General features: G+C 39.4%; 1 protein-coding gene across 8 annotated transcripts in view; it reads left to right on the forward strand.

Moving 5' to 3' along the window:
* Nucleotides 1–16,796, forward strand: part of LOC139808652 (nucleolysin TIAR) — a 524,179-nt gene that overhangs the window by 421,279 nt on the left and 86,104 nt on the right. For all 8 annotated transcript variants that reach the window (XM_071770864.1, XM_071770869.1, XM_071770867.1 and 5 more), the window contains one exon: nt 5,590–5,677. In XM_071770864.1, the coding sequence (XP_071626965.1) occupies nt 5,590–5,677 (88 nt within the window). The remainder of the gene's footprint in view (nt 1–5,589; nt 5,678–16,796) is intronic.

The following is a 16,796-nucleotide window of genomic DNA, read 5'->3' on the forward strand; positions in this document are numbered from 1 at the left end:
TGATTATATTTAGATATTGCCCAAAAATATTTAATATTTTTCTTGATATTTACATATTATATAGCAAAAAGATCTTATAATAATAATCCAGATACAATAAAAGTGATACTCCATCTTCGATTCGATTAAAATATCCGGGGAATCTGATTAGAAAATTACAGGTTTATATCGTAGAATTACTAAGATAGAGAATTAGTTTCGATAATCCATATTTTACATATATTATGGAACAAAGATGCTTCCGCAGGATCTAACACACAGGCGTTGCATTTATATATACTGCAAGACCACGAAATGGCTATCTAATCGGGAAGATATGCAAACATATAAATGTCAGCTTATAAACGTAGATATTATGCATTATGGAACTTAATACCGCATTGTATGTATATTCTCTCGATAACTCAGACATCTATTGAAATACGAATCTATTGTAATCCAACTTACTCTATCATACCGCGACTTCAATGTTAGTTTCGTCAAAGCGTGTTTCACGCATATTTATGAAACACACTGTGTTAATTTGTTGCATGCCGTATATCAGTAATTTACATTTTTGTCATCGAACGTATCATAAATTCTATTACGAGACGTCGGTAATACGATATGGTATAGCATCAAGAATTGGAAATCTTGTCTGGGAACGGATCTCCGTGATATCAACGCTTCGTTATATATAACGCCGATAGCGATACGATCCTCTACGCGACCTGTAAATAGACTAGTAAAGTTACACACCGATACCGTCTCACCGACCTACCCTGAAATGTTATTAAGCCGTATTACAAATCTAGTATTCCGCAGCTATTAGCGGCCGACAACGTTATTCACCTTGAGTGCGCAAGCCTGACGTTAAACACCGTCAAGCTTCGGAAATGCAATTTCAAAGTGGCTTGCACCAGGAAACACATCTGTTGACATCTTTATTTATATTCACCGGTTAAAACAATTAAACGCAACCGAGCACGGGCTAATGTACGAACGACATTCGCATCAGCTGGCTCGCATCAGCTGACTCATATTTTCTAGTACTAAGCTGAGTTGAAATCTTACGAGCAGCACGTGCACCCGAAAATACCGCTAGTTCTGAAAGCGGTCATCCAAACCGAAATGCGATTGTGTTCACTTCGCTAGGTTTTCACCGCATGGAGAATTAATAGACGTTTCTATTGGCGGCACAGGCGCCATCCTTGGCCGCAGGGCATATTTTCACTCGTGCACGGAGGTGCGTGCAAGTCGTACGGACTACGGCCCGTTTCGAGGTACGGTAAATCAACATTTCACCGTTGTCCCGCGAAATTAAGGAAACCCTTGATCTACGGGCCATCCACGCTCGATTCCTGATCTATGGCGTGGCCTGGACTTTTGTATGTCCACCCCCACATTGTCCCGCTTCAATGGATCTCACTACCGTGCCCCGGTCTCGCGCTCGTATTCGTTTCTTTCCTATTTTCTCTCCATCTTTTACCTCCGAAACTGTCGAGGGATCTATTCATGTCCCCGACCGGCGTGAAATTGTCACGCAAGAAACATTCCACAATTTCCTGAATAAATTTAAATCGAGTATTACATAAAGGATGACATTTTGTGGAAAATCATTTTATCTTTTCTTTATATGCTGTGGATTCGTAATTATAAATAATAAAATCAATGTTGTACATATTGTTAAAATAAAATTTTGGATTTGTTCTTTCAGTCACAGATTATATAGCTATTATTTAAAAAAGATATTTTGATATATATATACATGTATAGATACAGAGAATTATGTTTGTTATTACAATTGAGATTAAATTTAGAGAAAGTCTTATATTTATATATACATATTTGTTACATTAAATATAAAAAAATTTAGTCACAAAACGCAACAAAATAACTCAAACTCGCTAGCTATCTGATTCAAGAACAATTCATAAAAAATGACCGCGTCCCCAAATGTTAAATAATCAACTAATTTGTAGAAAGATTACTCTATGCATTCAAAATATAAGAAAGGTTTTCCCTAGTTATGCGCGTATTAAAGGAATTCATTTCGTAAAGAAAATCAAGCGACACGCTGCATGCAAAATTAAACGGCCTTCCCTTATTATTAGCTCAGCATATACTTTCCCGTATACAACTTGCATACACACGTCGTAAACATGCAATGTGCATACGTACACGCATGGCACGCGGGCCGCGCTGCTTCTATCGCGATTTTAGTAACCTTATTTCATAATTCATCAACGTTTAAACGTGATAATATGTCAGGATCATGACGATGACGGTGACAATAATGATGTTTTATATCCACTATCGAAATTACCGTTGTCGGCCACGTCGATGATGGAAGTAACGCTCATTTCAAATGAAAGCATCATTCTGTCGACTGGTAGGCATGTGAAAGGGAACGAGAGAGAGAAATGGGGGAAAGGGATGGAGAGAGCTGCAATAATAAATGGCGCTCCATTAGTCCCACTTTATTGAAAACCGTGGGCCACGTTTTAACCACCAGACGGTGGGCGAGCCATGACGCGTGACGTCATCATCGGAGATCCTTTAATGCCTGGCATCTTTTTCATGCTGCGCCTTTTCTGCATTCACCCGGGCCATATTTCAACAGACCTTCTCCCTACGAAATCGGATCTTGCCAACTATTTACTACCGGATAATATCGAATTCGATGGATTTTGTGAAATTTCGTTGAGAGCAAACCGATTCCAAAACCACTTTCGCGTAAGATCCCCTTTTGGTAAAATTACGTGATATTTGATCTTTTTTGATTCACGGGAAAGATTTCAGTCTTTTTAATCCTTTTGAGCTGTATGAATGCGATGCTCGCTGAAAAATTCAGCAGACAAGAAAAATGCATGGATAATTTAATCAACTAAGAAACCTGCAGCGTGGATGAAAAGAACTGTGTCAAGCAAGACGTTTCATGAAATTCTGCTTTAACAATATTTATCAATAGCAAAAAAACCTTTCTTATCATAAAAAAAAGATGCTCCAGTATCGGAATATTCATTAAAATTGTTAGTACGTAACAAGAATTTTAATTGTGAGTTTAAAAATATTTGTTACAACATTCTATACACAGAACATTAGTACATACATATTACATATATTGCCTATTATCATATATTACATCTATTATCATACATATTACACTATCTTTAAAAAAACAAATATTTTTGACACAAAATAGTTTGTACCGTAAGCCGTAACACATGTAATATCTATTAATATATTCGATATATTACGCTGAATGAAAAGCACAAGCATAATATTTTCATATATAAAGTTTCAAATTAAAGGCGAATAATCTCAATTTTATTCAAAGCTAAATCTTAAATCTCAAGAGATGTCAAAAGGAATAAGAACTTAGTTGTTGATACGGGACGATTGTATGGGAATCTTGGACATCTGTAGGCAAGATAAACTTTTATCAATTTCCTGTTGATATCCTAATAGCGCCAAGATCCTGGCGCGATGCGACGGTGTCGACTTGAGTTGATCGGGAAGGAAGAAGATGATGAGGATCGGACTAATTCACGAGAATGGACCGCTGTGTGTGCCCACCGGAACCTCCAACCGGCAAGGATAGACTATCAAACCGATTGTAATCAGACCACCCTCCGTCTCCGACAGAGAAGAGAAGTCCACTTCTATTTTACCCTTCTATACTTTCCAGTGATAGCATACTCAGTTCGGAGTAACTGATGCCGCTGGTAGAGACCTTCCGGCGGTAACTCGATTTTCGACTACTCGTCTTGATCTATTCCTACATATCAGCGTGAATGAAACCGTATCGAGTCGGAGTGAGGAGATGTGGATAGGAGAAAGGTAAAACGAGAGACCAGAGAAGAGAGGAGCATATTTTATCGAGCCGATGCGAGGCTGTACCGCAACTCCACGACATGCACTCGACCGCACGACTGTATGCGAATCGATAATTTATCTCCCCTCCCCCTCTCCCCCCCAAAGCTTACTTCGCACACCGTTTCGTTGCACTCATCCGACCGACTCTAAACGTGGAATCGCACAGATTTTCGCGGGAGAAAAAAAACCGGCGTGTGTGATTAACGGAGATTACTGGCGCTTAATTCGATAAGGTGATCAAATTAATTTATTTAGAATAAATGAAGCATATCTTAAAAAATGCACAATAAAGCGACACAATTAAATGAAATAACTTATCAAATTAGCATTGTAACAAATCGGCAAATTTACCACGTCTTTCGTTAGATAACGCAAATATTATTTATTGCTATTTGATAAAATATCGTTACTTCACATATTAAAACTACTACGATGTCCAAAACGATCATTACATTATCAATCGTATCTCAATTAGCGAAGAATGCAAACGCGTTTAATACAAACGCATCCCTGTATCAGAACACTATAATCCAACCTTATAGAATAACATTAATGTATGTCATGTCGTTATACGAGAGACTGGCTTCGAAAATTCGATGCAACACTTCACAAATAATAAATGTTTGCGTAATATTATTTAACATAACATTATTCTGTAATCAGCCATCATTACAAATTCTCATTTTCTTCCTTCAATGAACGGTATTGTTCCATGCGATTACCAGAGAGTTTTAACACATAAAAACCATGTATAATAATTTATAATTAATCGTTATATTTCCGCAAATTCACGGGTTCTGTTCTTCGGGATTGCAATATAGTCGATCGATACAAAATGGTCGTGATTAATAATCACTTATTAATAATTATCCTCTGTTTTACGTGTTTCACGATCTGTAACATTTGTTTAAAAACAGATACAGTTAGTAATTATTTATCATCGCTAACCGGTCTGTATTCATGTGAGAAGCGATTTAATTATACGAATGTGTCTTCATCAACCTCTATTCTCCGAAGAGTTATTTTGAAGTGTTTATCTTAGAGGTTGCATCTTATGTATTATAAAAGACCTTTGATTGCATTGAATAGCATTTTCGCGCTAAGAGTAATTTTCCGCGATGCTTTATTTTCTTTGTATTGTGCCAGATATTTTAAACGGAATCATGACACCGTTAGCGAAGGAAAGTGCACATTAACAATTGAATTAAGTGATATTCTCAGAACAATTAAACATGTTATTTATTCAGTGTTTATTGCGAATATAAATCTTGCAGATAATAGCTCACGTTAGAAAGACAATATAGTCGAACGGACAACATAAATTACATTAAATTTGGCAATTAATGACTTAATTTTGTTAAAAATTGCATCGCGATCTTCTGAACGGTTCTCTCTTTTGCTTTTACGTATAGATAACTATAATAATTTTCAAATGTAAATGTCAAAAACACATTAATTACTCCTTTATCACGTTACTGAATTTTTATCTACATTTTTGGACTATTGATAGCGGAGCTTAATCACAGAGATATATGTTTTGAACCATGTATAACGAAATGAATATTTCATATATCTAGCTTTGCGTCCATTAAAGCTCACGGTACACTCGTTGCGAAAATTAATAATGTTGAATGTAATCATTATTATTTTCGATCGCAATTCCCTTAGCAACGAAATCATGTTTTTTTCCCCATCAAAATGAGGTCTAATCATCTCCTTTTTTTGTTTCAGAACACTATCACATATTTGTTGGGGACCTGAGCCCAGAGATCGAGACACATACCTTAAGGGAAGCGTTCTCAGCCTTCGGAGAGATCTCGTAAGTCCTCTTAATCTTGCTCATTAAAGACGACTTACCGTTCTACTAGAGTTATATGAGCGATAATATAACGTCACCATAAAACGATAACATAATATCACTAACGACCTCTCAAAGATGCAAAGTAATCTAATCTTGGATCTATAAAAATTAATGAGAAATTTACATATTACTCTTTTCTTTTGTTCGTGAACCTAGTTAATAAAACTACATAATTAATTGATTAACAAAATCTCATAAGACACATTGAACGTATAAAGAATATTTAAGAAAACGTATCGGCATTTATGGTAGTAAAGAGTAGAAAATAGTATATTTGAACACATCATCAAATATTTTAGCCCAAAAATATTTAACATTCTTTGAATTTTTTTCTTTCTTGTGTACCGTAAAAATATCAGTTAAAAAATACTGTAAATCTTTTACGTTGTATATTTAAGTTGTTCAAATATGTCTCATGTGTTGAAACAGCTCTCTTCATCCTACCGAAATATATAAACGTCATAAGTGCAAAAACAATATTTATGTAGAAGACTCACGCGCGAGTCTTCGCGACACACTGTCGCGAAGTCGCAAATATTCACAATCTTAACGCTTCTGCGGAAATGCAATTTATAAAAACGCAGTACTAACCAACGGCTTTACTGAAGAAAAGCCACCGCGCTGGAAAACGTCAGTGCCGACAATAAATAGACATAATCAAATCCCTAGAAGTTGCAATAGAAGGAAATCCGGAATATTTCGTTTTATCAACCGGCTTCGCAAGTTTATTACACTTTTAACGACCTTCGCCCTCTCGTCCTAACTGAGCTGTTTTACGAGTTTCCATCATCGTCCGACGTTTCACGATGCACCGACGCGAACAATAATAACGCATATCTCTGCGATCGCGCGGCAAGCTACCACGAGTCCTGTGACCTTGCGCTCCGTTAAACTCGCCGGTCGATAGATGCATGACGATAATATCGCAAGCACCGATACCCTTCGAAGTCGGGCTCGAGCTGCGAGCTGCGAGCTGGAGGTGAAGTCGCGTCAATCTCCGCAGTCTTGATCGATTGTATCGGTAAACCAGTAACGCTAAGCCGTGTGTATTTATGCAGCAGGAACCAGCACCGGAGCTGATTTGACCGCGTTCCTACAGATAACATTTAAAGAACATAATTAATCCTCCGTGAGTTCAGCGCAATTGATTGATCACGGATGGAATACTCGAATGCTTGCTTTTTGTTAAAATATTGTCAACAATTAACAATTTGAAATAATAATTGAACATGAAAGTCTAAATATTATAATTGTTCTATGTTTGACATATTTAAAACTTTTAATATTATTATTTTTATTATATATTAAATAGACATAACTAAAAATACTGCTTGTAGGTATAATTTAACGTGATCATGCTCTCACATGCCTACACACAAATAACCAGATAATGAAAATCACCTTCACTTGTAAAAGTAAATTATCATACACCAAGGATTCGTGGTAGTCTAAGAATAGGCATAATCAGTGGCAGAACTTCGATTTCGCAAGGAAATTACTTGAGCAAAACAAAAGGAACATATTGAGCTTGCATTTTGCGAGCATGCGAAGTGTCAGTAAGCCCGCGCTCTACATCGATTGTATCTGCAAACCAGTACGTTACGCCTTGTGATTTTACGTGACGAAAGTCAGGGACAGTATCGCGATTTCGCGCCACGATATACATCGTAAAAGAAATGGACGAAATAAATGGAGTCGCAACTACTTGATGTTATTACTTTGTCCGAACGTTTGCATTCGCATTAATATTCTTTGAACGAATATTTGTGGTTAATAACAACTTATCATCTCTCGGGCTTTATCATCTCCCTCTATATCTCACGCGAATTAAGAATCTCAATCCGTAAAAATCGTAAAGGTAGAACCGCTTCTTCTGAAGCATAGATCTTCGTATCCGTTTTCTCGTGCGGCAAGAAATCTCCATTCGGATTTCGCATCCTGATTTATTCTTGGCTCATGCAGATGCATCCACTTCTGCGCCCACAAAACTTCGCGAGTATTTGCTCGATAGAGGAAAAAAGGGGAATCGCCGAGCGGCGAGCGAGGTATCGAAATTTCAGATTCCAATCTAAACTCGGCCTTCGAACGACAACCATGTTCGGGTAGCGAAACAGCTGGAAGTAGGTACAGTTTGCGCCGTTTGGCACAAGAAGACGGCAGAAAAATGGGCCCTCTCTCTCCCCTCTGGAAAAATCGATTCAAACTCGCTCCACGAGTACCTAAGCCGCGCTTTAAAAAGCTAGTGAAAAATTGCCAGCGGTTTTCCTCTTTTATTTTGTTTTCCCCCAGCCCCTTCCTTTTTCTCTCCTCTACCAATGCTCCTCACGCCTCTTCTGTGCTCCCCGTTCAACGCTCCTTTCTCCCGACCCCAGGTACGCTCTTCCTTGCCTCAAATGGTTTATCCCGGAAAGGCCTGCCATGCTTCGTTCCTTACGCGATAAACATTCGTGATTAATTATGTTCTTAGTGCGATACATTTGATCGAGATTGATATTATACCAACGAGAAACTGTTGTGTGCGTAATAGCCAGTATATTAGAAATAACAAAGGCAAGTCTGTTGAAATTTACCCTTTGATACAGCGTCGTTTGACTTCCTACGACCTACAATAATAAATGCAGCTCGGAACAGCGAGTTATCACAAATTTATATCGATATTCTATGCTAAGCAATTTCACGATTCTTATATGTACATGCCGGTCAGCGTATTTCCTTCAAATATGAATAACGCCATGCTGGCGAATATCGCTTGCCAAGCGTGAAACGCGGTTTAGCGCTTCTGCTTTTCGGGCAAACCTTTATGAATATTGCACCATAAATTTTAGTTTTATATATATATATATATGTATATAATATGTACGTGATATATATATATTTTATACATGCTGGTGACCCATCATCGCGAAATATCATCATGAAATACGTGATCGTTTTCTTTATGTTCTTGCATAAACTGGCAACGTGAGAAGATTACTTATATCCTTTCCGAAAATACACTGTATCATATCATTCCTTAATTATAATAAGTTTTTGCATGAAAAGTAATATAATCCTTATATATATATTTTTTAAATATTTAAATAAAGTATTTTGTATTTTACAGAGCGTAACTTAAATCATTCAGCAACCTGAGTAGATTTTTATAAATAACTAATTTTATTTAATTATTATCATTGTCTCTTGCGAAATATATTATATATCTATTCAAAAATTTCTAAAATTAAAATATTGATAGTCAAAATATATTAAAACAGAAAAAAATGTTTCGTTAAAAGAAGAAAATGAGATTCATGAGAAAAATAGTTTTAAAAAACTCAAATTGTAGAATACAATTTTCCAAGGCTTAAATACATCTATAAAATATTCTTTCGTATTAAATATACAAAGCATAATTATATTTAACAATGGAATTTAATTACAAATTGCTGATGCGCCCGCTATCAATTAGAAATTTTAACAATGCAACTTGAAATTTTAACCACGTAAATTAATTATCGGTCATAATTCGCAAACGATGCAGCATCGAAACATAAATCGAAGCTTTTATCAATGTCACAATTACTGATAGTACAGAGTAAAATGGGAATACTTTGAAAGACATATTAAAATGTGCTTAATGATGATGACTTTAACTCTTTTGTTCATTTAATCGTTTGATGCTTCCATTATATTAATATTGCATTACGCGATAAAGAGTAATCATTGTTCTCTCTCTTTCTCTCTCTCTCTCTCTCTCTCTCTCTCTCTCTCTCTCTCTCTCTCTCTCTTTCTCTCTCTCTCTCTCTCTCTTTCTCTATAAGAGTATGTATCGAAACTTAGAGATAGAATAGCTACTACAATGCGCGACTGCAATGACTACAATAGGAAAGGGATTTCTAGAATAGTCCATTCACGTGAGTGCGACGACTTGCTTCAACCTATGTCCACATTTGCATACGAGCACATTGTACTTGCACTTTGATTACTCAGATTCGAAGTAACCGCCAGCATCAAATAGCTTCGAGTAATACAAATTGAGTGACTTTAACATATTTTATACACTTTATATATAAATCACTGTACGAGTATGTAATTATCATTATTAATATGTCAGTCTTTATTATCAATAAGTATGAAATGAGAAGATACGAAAAATTAAAATAAAAGAAAGAAACATTTTATATATGCGCTAAGAAATTTTAAAAGTTAATATTAAATTCTTCTAGATACTCCAATAGCTGGATGTGTCAAGTTAAAAAAAAAGTTGCAATACAAAACTGATGATCAAATCTCTTTGTTATTCAATTAGTGCTATATGTCGTATGAAAAAATTAATAACAAATCAAGGAAACCTTTTATGTAGAAATACAATACAACGCATATTAGTTACTCAAAGAAGCAATTCATGCATGTTGCTCTCAAGATCGCCGCTTATGATCGCCCGTTTTGGGCATTTCAGTACAGCGTTAGGCCGTTAGTGTCACAGCTTGATCTCAGCGGAGAACCAAAGCTCGCTTTCAGGTTTAAATGGTGGTTAAGTAAGCTGCACGGTCGCCTCGCTCTTCTCGGTTGCCCTTTGCCGATATACCAACCATCTAATATACACATTCACGCCGGGACAGGCGCGCTGCCATTAAACGTGCCCGCACACTCGCGCATGCAAACGTTACTAACACATTTCCAGAGTCCAGCGCGCATATATCCTAACTTATGATACACGAAGGCGTCGTTATAACCGAGTCTCCCTTACGCTTTCGTATCACTTCTCCGCCACCTCCTTCGTCCTACCATTTCGCACGTCCCACCACCGCCATCCAGTTTTAATCCATAGATCTAGGGAACGGAGAGAGAGAGAGCGCGGAAGGAACTACCGGGCGCCGTCGAGACCGTCGGCGCAGTCTGCTTGGCAAAAGTATAACGAGTAGTAACCCGGCGTGTCCCTGAGCAGCGCCGTGCACATTGCCGTATTCGAGATTTCGTTATTAATATTTAACTACAGCGGAAAGATTAAAAAGTTTTAGGAATTTTAATATAGCCGTACCCCAGGGAGTCGTTTCCATGCTGAAACCTGCGCCAGGCGTTCACACGGACGCGCCACTGCGGCGGCCACGTGTGTGCGTGCAGTGGGCAACCACATGCGCGCACCGTGTAAATGCGTATACGCGATCCTACACGTGTGAAGATGCACGCGTATGCAACGCCTATATATAGGATGGATGCATGAGCGCCGTGCATGCACGCGCGTGAACACATTGATATTCGGCCGCGCCGTTTCTCACGGCGCGGCGCGGCTCGGCGCGCGGCGGCGCAACGAACAGAATTTTAACGACCCTCGTTATCAATCTCTCGCGACGAGCGAATCTCGACTGACCGACCGATCGATCCCGATCAGCATCACGGTATATCTTGTTCGTTAACGCTCTATGAAACCGAAGCCCATTACATATAGTGCCAAGTATATCGTAGGACGAAACTCGCAATTTGATTTGCGTTGACGGACAGCGCGTCGACAGGCAAGCGCTCTGACTGCGAACGTCCGACTTATCCGGCCTTTCTCCACTTAAGACGTATCCCGGCCTCGCCGGGCCGTCGATCGCTCCTGGAGGTGCGCAAATCGTATATAAAGCTTTTGCGAATTACGTCACGCCAGTTTTCTATTGATCCTACGTATACAAGCTCTGTTTCAGCGAGGCATGCGTTTAGCGCTTATCGTACCCTTCACGCGTGATCTACCATGTATACAACGTGCGTCCGAATTAATATTTCGCTCGGGCGAGGTTCCCAACATGAATAACTGAAGAGTTTAAATGTCGAGAGTTCACAGGGTGTTGTTTTGTTGTTTTGGCCTTCCTGAACGACCTGTTAAAATGCTACATGCAATGCGTATCCCATATCATGGAAATATGTGTGCCGTAACATAATAGACTTAGTGTGTGATTGTCGAGAAAGATTAAACTTAATCCATGTACGATAATATTTTTGAAATCAGAATTTTAGATCAGCGATAATATTTTCTCCTGTGACTAAAGAGAGCGAACCTTTTTCCAAACAAAAAATTTCACAAATATGACGGACAAATAGGTATATTTGAAACGATTGCATTTTGTTAAAAGTAACATGGTATTTTTTTAAAAGATAGCAGGTAGTATAGAAGTACATTAATGTGTTCTTTTTTACTTTTTGCTATATATATTATACCCAAGTGCACTTCCAATCATAATATGTGAGCTAATAAAAGCGACTGACGTTGAGGTAACCTTTGCGAAAATAAATGATATCGATTATGTCATATACGCGTGTGATAATACCTGTTTTTTACTCTTCGTAACATTTAGAGTAACGTGACTTGGCTAGTTTAATCTTCCTTAGGAAAGATATCGTAAATAACAAGAAAACTATTTCAGCATAGTGACTGAAGTTATTTATTCGTCGCCGGTAACTTCGCTTATAAATTACGGTGAAAGCTTTGCATGTAAGAGTTAACGCGCCTGACGCCGATAATGATCGAAATATTTCGCGGTAGCTTTCCTTAAGAATTCGTCGGTGCTATTTATTCTTCGGCCCGGAGCCATAAAGAAGAAGCGTGTGAGATAGCGTCGAAAGGATAAAAAAGCATGATTGCTTTACTTTGCAGATCGTCGCCGTCGGTAGAGGGTAAGCGTAAAAAGAAGTGTTAGAGCGGGAGGCGGTAGAATGGGAGAGGTAGTGGCAAGGGCGGTTGGAAAAGTTGACAGCCTCCGAAAGTTTCGACACCCTGTAGGGAAAGAGACGGCTCGATTAGTTTGCAAACGACCGTAACTTTTGCTCGAGATCTTTATCCGTAAAAGTACAGACAACTTTCTCGTAGGCGACGGCGCGGCGGGAGCGGGGGGGGGGGGCGGGCACAGGTAAGGGATACGGCTGGTTCAATTGTAATGTCGGGACATAATAATTCAGCTTTCACTGTCCCGTCCGGCGTTATTTTTTTTTCTCTCCTTCAAGCGCGTTCTCGTTTGCGCGTATTCCATACCTCTACCGCAACGACAGCGTGGCACTTAGACTTCCTTGCATTAGCGCAAAAGTAACTTCTAACTCTACCGTAATTTTTTCAGGATTATCAACGCGCACGTGGTCGACATTCGTGCTTGTCAGCCAAAAGCTTTTTAAAACTTCGTGAGAATAGTACGGAAGCGCGTCGCATCTAGAGATGTGCAAATTTTATGCGACAAAAAATGAAAAAGTTTCCCCAGAAACGGCATATAAATGTCAGTTTTTTTTTTCTTTGCTCTAGAGCAAACATCGTTACTGTGATTAATATAATTCGATTGTCGCTCGCGCAATCTCTTTTACCCTCTGTCTCTTTCTTTAATGTCTATTACCAGATGCTCTCATCCATTTCATTTTCCAATGCACATACCGGCTCTTGTACTCAGTCCGTAAGAAAGACGAAGGGGATCAAAGCAACGACCCAACGAAATAGCTTACCCCACCGGATATCGAATTTCGAGGGTGGAAGAGAATTATTACTTACGAGCCTCTCGCTGGCTACGTACTTACTTACCTTCTTATTGGCTATCTGAAAGCAACCGAACATTTCTCATACCGGGTAAACTCCTATTTACTCGTCGATACATTTTATTCAATCCTAAAAGTAGCACGGCTCTGACATAAGCGAATGCCAGGAATTACGCCGAGTAGGTATGTCAGAGGAATTCTGAACCCGCATAGCGCTTACGCTTCAGCGGAAATTCCTGAAAATGTTACGATCTTCAAAAATCTTTTCCGGTGCGGCAGACGACAGCGTCGACGACGATATCCGTTTCGCAATTTTGTCACTGTCACGAATTCGTGCTAATGACATCAGATGCAATTCGCGCGAGTACCATGCCACCCGACAAAGGGTCTAACGTTTCACACTTCATCGCTCGCGTTAACGCCGCGGCGCGCAATTCTTGCTCGCGCAAATCCACGCGAGATCCATATACTCACGAGTGTTGTTGCGAATGTGCGGTCACTTGATTTATTACCCCTCAAGATTATCACTCCCTTCCTGGAGCAGAAACCCGCCTCTTCTCTGACCTCTCAGTCTTTCTTCCTAGAAACCACCGTTACTCCTCTGAGTGGTTTGTGACTTCCTGGCTACGGTTTACGGACCGAGTCTACAGTTCGGAATTCTACGCGGAGGCTAGAGAATGAACATATAGATTAAGACCGTCCTATAATTCATGGATCACCGATAATCCGCTGATAATAAGCCTAAAATTTTCTAGTCGAATGGATTTAAATCTTGTTAAGCTGTAACTTTTAATGGTATTACAGTATTGTATCGTCCCTTTCTTTCCGTTTTAATTCGTATATCTATTCCTATATTACACTAATTTCCTACAATATATATTATATTATCAACCATAAATCAAAATTGTTCCTGTCTGTAAAATTTCAATCATAAACAAATAATAATAAGTAAAGATAGGATTATTCCCATATATTTCTCGAAATAATTCTGTTTCCATCTCATCACCTCACGTGAAAAACTTACACGTCAATCTCGTTTTATCCGCGATAAATCCGGCGTATATTTCGTGCTCTAACAAATACATATGGTCGTTTTTCCCGTATTACCCGTACGGTTGCCCTTCTGATGCACAACGATAGCACGAGCGGCGCAGGACTACGTCGTAGAAAGGGTCGTCGAGAGCGATATCCCGTGAAATGATTCAGGGAAGTCGCCGAATAATGCGCCTCGCTGGTTCGGCGGTAGGCACTTAAAATCCGGAGACTGGAGTCCTCGGGCTCCGGCGTCCGGGGATTCCATCCCCGGATCCCGGGTACCACGGGTTATAGTAGTAATAGTAGCCGGTCGCTAGCGACCGAATCCGGTGAACGAGCGGTGCACTCGGACTTGAGACGTTGTCAGAGTTTAAATCTTACCTCTCTTCTCGCGCCTCCCACCGGGCTGCACCGGCGGGCGGATGCCCCGTTCCTCTCTTTATTCCCCTAACTTCCTCGCTCTAGAAGGCGGCCGCTCTTCGGTTTTCTCTCTCTCTCTCTCTTTCTCTCTCTCTCTCTCTCTCTCTCTCTCTGCCTCTACCCCATATAGCCCCTCGACAAACTGACCCCGTAAACTTAGCCTCGCCCCAGTCATCTTTCTCAACCCTCCTCTTACGTCTCGACCGACGCTTCTCGCCTCTCGGCAAATAGTCAAAGAGAATTCAGTCCAACGTAGCTGTGACATAGTTATGACCGCCTTTAACGTATCTACGTGCCATGGCATTCGAAACTGTCTCGCCTACCGTGCACGGCTTCGAAAATCTAGTGACCCTTGGCGATCATCATTTTACTTGCTGTCTGAGAAAGTGTCAATTGCACGCTGACTCGTGTAACGCGTCGAAAGGATATCAAATTCGCGCTTATATAACTTATCTTGACGCGAGGAGTCCGCGATTAGCTTTTTTTTTGTAGACTATCCTGCGCAAAAAAGAAAAATTAATAAATATATAATCAATTTTCTCGCGCGTTCCGCCTGATGAATTTAAAACACCATCGCGATCTTTAACGTCTTTAACGTTCCGTAGACGGCGAAGGTAAGTACAGTACCTTCGTACTTTGCAAACTTCTTTCGGCACGGTGAACTTTCCTTCACTTTCCCGACTTCGTTCGCAACTTTCGAGATACTTCGCGTAAGCATTGCGCAGCGTCAGACCGTTGCGTACGGCTTTCGAGTAAACGTCTCGGGGAACGGACTATTCTTTCCATAAACAGTTTTCCGAAGAACTCAACCCGGAGATGCCGTAAGCGAAAGAGGGATGATGCTGGAGATGTGTAATGGCTGACTCCTGCAGTAGGAAGTATTCGGGATGTCGGATGTTCGGGTGAACTAACCAAGCATATCCGAGGTGGAGGGTTTGGTAGGTAGGTCAACGGGTATGAAATTTCAATGAGGCTGCTACTCTACGTCGCCACGGAAGAATTCCCCCGGCGCGCGTATAGTCCACCAGGGTTAGAATTATGCTTAGAGTCTGAAATATCGAGCGACGGAAGAAGGGCGTGGAAAGCGGCGTGAGAGAGGAGAGCGAAACGGTGATGGGGGCGGAAAAGGAAGAGTAGAGACAGAGATCTAGTAAGAGGCTGCATCGTGCATTCTCTTTGTAAACCCTGCTAAGGATCTCTCCTGCCATACCCTCGCTATCCCCTTGCACAGATAGAGAGAAGATAGACTCGAAGTACATCCAAATACAACCCACGTACGAGTCTCGCTTTGAAGCTCAATATCTCGTTTGCCAGGAATCGAACCTGCCGAAATCAATGTCACGCGCAAGTCTTGTCCCGAAGCTCTCAGTTTCATTATCTTCCACCTATAACTTATTTGCCATTCAAGTCACTTGACGTTCAAGATCAAACAAGTTAATACTTAGGTTTATACTTTAATTGAAACAATCGTCAAATTTTGTGGCATGTACCTTAGTTGATCGATAAGTTAAATAGAAATCAATATCAAAAAATTGTATTCTACAATCTTTTTAATTCATTTTTAGTAGTACAGACAGTTACTATATTAAATATCAGCGAGACATATATTTGAAGACGTTAATTTGACTATACATATTTTTAAATTAAAATTAGATATAGTTTGACTTTCTCATTTTAAGCGTGATCATGTTATCACGCAAATATGAAGAAAGTAATGCAAGAAGAGAAGCGATAAATAACCGAGAAGCAGAGAATAAGTAGAGAATATTAGATCTCAACTGTACAGTCAAAAATCTAGTATTCTAAAAAAATGCATTAAATTACAATCAATTTTCGCTGACGTTTATAAATATTATTAGACATCACGCAAATGTTAAATATAAAATCATGAATTGTTCAATATTTTGCTTGTGTATTTCCTCATAAATTTAACTTTATATATAATTTAGAGTCACTATATAAAACATAAAAAATAGTTTATGAACATGATTATAATAAATAAAAACCTTCAACACAAAGAATTGGCCACTATGCCTAAACAGCACTATAGAAGAGCACTTTGCTCATTAGCTCATAAAAGTATACGTTCATAATGTATGCTTTCCTGCGAGTAGGCGCTTCAGGCACTTTGGCCGCTTTTTACTTGCTA

This window comes from Temnothorax longispinosus, chromosome 2, assembly GCF_030848805.1.
Source record: "Temnothorax longispinosus isolate EJ_2023e chromosome 2, Tlon_JGU_v1, whole genome shotgun sequence".
Taxonomy (NCBI): Eukaryota; Metazoa; Arthropoda; class Insecta; order Hymenoptera; family Formicidae; genus Temnothorax; species Temnothorax longispinosus.